Source organism: Callospermophilus lateralis, chromosome 12, assembly GCF_048772815.1.
Source record: "Callospermophilus lateralis isolate mCalLat2 chromosome 12, mCalLat2.hap1, whole genome shotgun sequence".
In the NCBI taxonomy this organism is placed as follows: Eukaryota; Metazoa; Chordata; class Mammalia; order Rodentia; family Sciuridae; genus Callospermophilus; species Callospermophilus lateralis.
Window position 1 is genome coordinate 79,165,114 of NC_135316.1, and position 7,088 is coordinate 79,172,201.

General features: G+C 42.7%; 1 protein-coding gene across 1 annotated transcript; it reads right to left on the minus strand.

The window, feature by feature from the left end:
• Positions 1–4,047: 4,047 nt before the first annotated feature.
• On the minus strand, positions 4,048–5,565 carry LOC143411471 (sperm motility kinase 2B-like). The gene has a single exon (XM_076872246.1). The coding sequence runs from the start codon at positions 5,563–5,565 to the stop codon at positions 4,048–4,050; it is 1,518 nt and encodes a 505-aa protein (XP_076728361.1).
• Positions 5,566–7,088: the final 1,523 nt, after the last annotated feature.

Here is a 7,088-nt window from a genome sequence, read left to right on the forward strand (position 1 = left end):
GAATTGGACATTAATAATTTTAAAGATCAATATAGATAATTATTCAATCAATACATGGAAAATGTTCTTACCAAGTTAGGAAGCAAAGGACTTTAAAAAATATCGGGGTACTGTGTTACTCAGCTTTCCCTCATTATAACAGTAGGGAGCAGGAGCATGGGAGACATGATGAACTCTAGATAGGGCAGAGGGTGTTGGAGGGGAAGGGAGGGGGTATGAGGTAATCATAAGGTAATTAATGATGGTGGAATGTGGTAAGCATTACTATCCAAAATCAAGGAAGGCAGGAATTGGTGTGAATATACTTTGGAAACAATGATATATATGGAAAATTGTGCTCTATATATGTAATAAAAATTGTCATGCGCTCTATCTGTCATAAATAAAATTTACATAAAAAATATGGTCAAAAGTGCCATTGAATGAGCAGCCTGCCCACTCTCTGACTCTGTCATACAAAACCAAGAGCTTGACCTACTCCCTTATGACACCATTTTTGTGGTAGTTACATCATAATTCAGTCATTTGTTAGGGGGAGCCGTGATTGCTAGGTGGGGGATTACAACCTAAACAATTGCTTTGGAAGACATAATTTAACCCATAACACTCTCTAATCCTACTTTTCTCAGAAATTTTGTCATGTGATATTTCTACATCAATTCTTGCAATCATACAACTTTGTGGGCTTGTCATGAAGTACATATCCTTGATGGGTACGGTCTTGTAAATTCCTCCTGCCTAATGACCCAATGATCTTTCCCTTAGTCCACCTTTCGACTTCCTTGATCCATAGGTTACATAGAAGTGTGCTTATTTTCCAAAGTTTTACTCTTTTCTAGTTTCAGTCCTTTGTGCTGAAAGAACACACCAAGTATAGTTTTAATTCTTTTCAATTGGATAATTTCCAATGAAGAAAATGAAAACTAAATAAACTGGAGTAAGAATTCAGTGGGAAAATGTTGCCAATAGATTAGACCACTTTGACCACTTTGAAAATAGATTTTCAGTGTGGTCTAAACAACAAAGTACATCATTTTGAAAATAGAGTCAAAATAAAGATGCAAAAAGACCATTAGCAGAATGTAACAAATTTAAGAATCATTGTGGTTGAAGACTCCTGAAATGTGAACTAAAGAAATATACCATCTTCTCAATGAATATGAGAAAAATTTCTAAATCTTAGGAATAAGATGAAATCCACACTCAAGACACATATAGAATTCCAAATAGGCGCCAGCAAAAATCATTCTCTCCAAGACACATTATAATGAAAATGCCAAATACACAGAAGAAGCTTAGAGTGTTAAAAGCCACAAGAAAAATACAGCAGGTCACATTCAGAGGTAAACCCATTTGGATTTCAACTGATATCTCAACATAGACCCTAAAAGCTAGGAGGGCATGGAAAGATAAATGCCAAGTCTTGGAAAAAAAAACCGATTCCAAACAGGATTAGTATAACCAGTAAAATTATCCTTCCCAATAAGCAGAAACAAAAATAATTTGTAACCATGTAGTCTGCACTGCCAAATGTCCTTGATGGAGTATTTCATGCAGAGAAAATACATAAAAATAAAAGAGATGAATACAATAGAATAATCCCATTAAAGGATAACCAAGTTTGAATTTAGCATTAGAAATAAATTGAAATGGCAGGAAATAAAAATCATCTTTCTATAATAATAATGAAAGCAAAAATCATATTGGCAGTTTGGATTAAAAAAACAAGTATCAACATGTTGCCTACAAGACACCTTAGAGACAGAGATATGCATGAAAATGGGAAAAGCAAGGAAGCAGGGGTAGCTCCTCTCATGTCAAAGTAGACTTCAAGTCAAAATTTGAGGAGACAAAGAAGATTTCTTCAAACTGACGAGGGGAAAATCCAGCAACAAGATATACTGATTATAAATATTTATGCTCCAAACAACTGTGCTTATGCATACAGAAAGCAAACTCTTCTCAATATAAAGAAGGAAATAGATCAAAATACAAAAAATACTGGGGGATTTAAACAAAGCTCTCTAACCATTAGATAAGACATAAAGATTATTTAGAACTAAAAATATTTCAAAAACAATGAATCAAATGGATGTCTTTATCAATAAAATATTTCATTCATTGACAAAGCAATTCACTTTTTAATCACATCTGTTTGACTATTCATATTTTAGGAGATGGAGCAAATGTTAGGAAACACAAATAAAGACAGAGTTATCCTTGCATAGATAATAATGGATGAAATATAATAAAGGAATAATAAAGGAATTCCAGCACCTACAATTGAACATTAAATGCTACACATTTACAAGAGAAATGAATTGTAGAAAAGAAACCTTAGAAAGAAATCAGAATAGAGATATAACAAAAATCTATGTGACAGAGTGAAGACAACTTATATTTTTTTAAAATTATAGAAACCCATTGTTAAAAATTTAATTTCTCTTCACAGTCATAGATTTTTGTTAACTTTTTTATAAAAATTTATAATATACCCACAATACCATAGAGCTAACTAATGTTACACCTCAAGGTCATAGAGAAAATAATCCAATAATGTTACACCTCAAGGTCATAGAGAAAAAAAATAATCCAAATATCAGTTGAAGACATGCAGAAATCAATGTAACAAACCACATAATTAGAATTCAGGACAAGAATCATAGGATTACATTGATAGATGCAGAAGATGCATTTGTCAAAGGCCACTACCCATTCATTTTTATAACAAGAGAAATTAAGGACAGAAGGAACTTCCCTCAACATCTTAAAGCCTATATATAACAAACCAAAGGCCAACATTATTCTGAATGGAGAAAAACTGAAAACATTTACTCTAAAACCAGGAATAAGGAAAACATGTCCATTCTCCCCTCCCCACTATGATTCAATAGAGACCATTAACTGTATCCAAAGCAATTAGGTAAGACAAAGACATTACCAAAGTAGCTACCAAAGTAGCAGGATAGAAGATCAACACATATAACAGTCAATTTCCTTTACTCCAATAATGAATCTGCTGCAAAAATGTTCCATAACTTCAAAAAATTAGAAAAATTAGAAATAAATGTAACCAAGGAGGTGACAGACCTCTTGGTTACAGACCTCTACACAAGGATGACAGTTTAACATAGCAAAAATTTCTGACCCCAAAGGGCAAGAGCCGGAAGCTGGTGTCAGTGTAGCTCCTGGTGCCAGCCCAGTGCACATGTGAGAGAAACCATGTGCCCAAGCTGTCACCTTGGACAAGCCTAGTAATAGAATCCAAAGGTAAGAGAAAATCCATGTGGGTGCACCTTGCCTTAATGCATAATTGCATCCATAAGATGAACTGACCCTCCAGTCCTGAAATCCGGAGTACTCCGTGTCCCTTATCTTTAGCAACAGTCATGACAATTTTGAGTGAGGCGGCTGCATGGCAGGTGCTGAGGCACCCAGCCACTGCTGTACTGGCCAACTCTTCCCTACCTGCCCTACACACAGTATCATTATGATGCCCTGGAACACTGAGGTCTTCCATGCCTTCTTGGAGGTATTCCTCCTGACCATGGTCACCAGCTAAAGGTCATGTCTACAGTGGCTCAATGGGAGAGACTCCATGGACACTGGGAGACTCCATGGACACGGGATCAACAGAAGCCAGCCTGTACTAGGTGAAAGCAAGTGAATGTTCTACACTGGCTCAAGACAAGTGAGTCGCCATCTATTCTAAGGGCAAGGCAGTCCAGTACACTGGAGAGGGAGGCACGGTGGTCCAGGCCTGGGAGATGATGGCTGGTGGGACCTGACCCACCCTGAGGACCCTCCTTTCTTTGAGTCAGAGCACTTTTCAATTTTGCAACACAAATTTTATTATACAATTTGTCCAAAATCAATGTTATCAAAAAACATGTCAGAGGAATGGGAGAAGGGAAAGGGGCAGGGCAGGGTGAAGTGTCCCAGGCAGAACAGTCTCTGGTGTCTTCTGCAGGTGGGGGCAGAGGAATCGCAGGCTGTCCACTGGTCCTGTCTGGCTCAGCTCTCCACTTTCTTGGAGCCACAGAAGGTCTACTGATCCGGCTCCGGCTCCGGCTCGCTTCTCCTGCGAACCCTTGGAAACACTCTATTGCGGGCACGTGGCATGCAACAGCACAGTCTTTGGACACAGTTAAGGATCCTCCTAGTCCAGCTCTTCCTGGGTTCTCGGGGTTCCTCTGGGGCTACATCTTGGGCCGAACTGCTGCGGACGGTCTCTACTAACCTGAGCAGGCGCTTCCAGCGGTTGGGCAAGTAGGACACCGAGTCAGACTGGGAGGCTTCGTCAGGAGGCGGGGCCTCAGCAGGCTGCAAGTCCAGAGGAAGAGCAGGCAGGCTGGCCCTTCTGATGCCCACCTGCCCTGGCTGTTTGGCTTCCTCGGGCAGCTGGTGCTTATGGGGCAAGGGCAAGGCTTGAAGGGCAGGCTCACTCGTGCTCCTCCTTGGGAGCACAGGGCCACGGGAAAGGCCCGCAGGACAAGAGGAAAGCCTAACCCTGCGAGGCACAGGCTTCCCTGGGTACATGCACTCTACCCGCTGGCTTTTCTGGTGCTGCAGAATCAAGTAGTTGGCCATCCTTGCATCAAACTTTCTCTTGGCCACAGACACCCAGGTTTGGTATGGATCGAGACCATTGTCAACCAGGAGCGCCATTATTTGGGGGTCTGGGTGTTTGGGAAGAGCCTCACTATGCTGTTGGGGTACACGCTCCCCACCCTGCTTCAGCCATGGGTGCCGAGAGATTTGCTTGACTGTGGGCCGCTTCGGGGGCTGCACAGTCAGTATGCTGTGGATGAGCCTTCGGGCTCTGACAGGCACTGAGTCAGGGACATCGTACCTTGCGTGAGTGATCCGCATCAGCAGGTCCTCATAGGACGTGGAGTCAAATGGGAGGCTCCGTGTCAACATAAAATACAAGATGACCCCCAGGCTCCAGACGTCCACCGGGGGTCCCTCATACTCGTGCCGCAAGACACCTTCAGGGGCAAGGTATGGGAGTGTGCCCCAGATCCGCCTCAGCTTCTCCCCAGCCCTGAACCACGTGGCGGCACCAAAGTCGATCAGCTTGACGGTGCCTCTGGTATCCAGCATGATGTTCTCTGGCTTCAGGTCTCGGTGCACGATGCCCTGGTCATGGAGGTAGCCCACGGCACACACGATCTGCCTGAAAACCCTCCGGACCTCCTCCACCTGCATGCCACGTCTGATGTGCTCAAGCAGTTGTCCCCCACCTACGTGCTCCATCACCATGTAGACGGTGCTCTCGGTGCCAATCACGTGAAACAGCTGGACCACGTTGGGGTGCTCCAGACTCATCATTATCTGGGGTTCGTTGAAGGCTGGAATGTTCTGCACTTCCAGTGCCAGGGCTTTCACTGCCACCTGTGCCCCTGAGAGGCGATGGAGGGCTAGGCTCACCTGGCCATACCCACCACGCCCGATGACCTTCATGAACTCATAGTGCTCCATGAAGGCTGCCACACTGCAGGAACCTGGCACCTGCAGTGCTGCTACACTACTCTCACTACTCTCACTACTCGGGCTAAACATCCTAAGCAGGAACACCAACTAAGGATGCTAGCTTAAAAACAAAATAACAAGCCAAAACAACAAAGCAAAACCAAAAACCAAAAACAAAGCAAAATAACAAACCCAAATCAAAAAACCAAAAGCCAAACACCACAGCACCACCAACCACCAACCACCAACCACCAACCACCAAATACCAACCACCAACCACCAAACGCACTATCTATCTGGGAGTCCGACAGGTCACCACCAAGAGCTTCCTGTACTTGTGGACAAAAACCCAGCCCTGGCCACTTTCTTATATACCCGCTGTTTGAAGCTTCCTCACAATGGCTCCTTGTGAGGAAAGAGCAAGAAAAGGACCAACCATGCCTGGTCTAAACCCTCAGTGGTCATCTCCCTTTGGGGCCTCCAGAACTGTTTCCATGTCACAACAAGAATACAAATGGACTCCAGACATACATATATATATATATTTGGTTCAGTTGGTTATGGAGACTGATATTTACTTGTTTACAAATTCAAAGGACTTGTCATTTCAATTCTAAACATTTCTAATAATTCTGGGCTTCTGAAGACCTTATCATATCTACACTCAAGGTATTCAATTTCTTTTTCTTCCAAATCATTGGTGTCAAAATATAATAGCACTTGGCTCCCATTATGATACTGAAACAACATGATCTGTTCCCTAAGCACAGTCTTAACACCTATGGGGCTAAGAGGGAGGAAGGCTTCATCCTAATTGCCCCATATAGTCCTGCTGGGGAATTCTCATTGGAAACTCTGGAATTCAAAAAAGAGTGGGTTGATATATTCAAAGTGATTAAAAACGAAATATGGGCGCCAAGAATCCTAAAACTGGCAAAAGTGTCCTTCCCACAGAGAGAAGAAATGGAGGTCTTCCCAGATGAAGGAGTCTCTTCCTGCTGCTGTAATAAAATACCTTGGAATGGGTAATTAATTGGTAGTATTTCACTTCTCCCAGTTCAAGGTCAGAACATTTTGTGGCCATATCCTCACATGATGAAAGGGGAAGAAGTTTTGACCTCAATCCCTCAAGCATTTATTTATTTATTTGGCTGAGGGGACATACTGGTGATTGATCCCAGGGTCTCAAACATATCAGTCAAATTCTCTAACACTGAGGTACATCCCCAGCCACTTATTTATTTATATATTTATTTTGAGTCAAAATTTTGCTAAGTTGCTCAGGCTGGGCTTGAATGTGTGATCGTTCAGCCTCAGTAAACAGAGTACATAGGCTTACAGTGTGTTATACTTTGGGCATAAGTCCCCCGACCCCCACACTCCTATATCCATGCAGAAATAGTGATAAAATTATTGGAATGTGGAGCCTATAACCTAACTGGAGTGTCCAAGTTTCAGTTCAGGGTGTAACTGAGGGCAGGTGGGGTGCGGCTGGAGGAGCTAGGTCACTGTGGTCATGCCAGGAGAGCTCCTGCTTTTCTGTGATCCCTTCCTGTCTCTCTGCTTTCTCACTGCCATGAGAGGAACAGCTTTCCTCCACTGGGCCTTTCCCT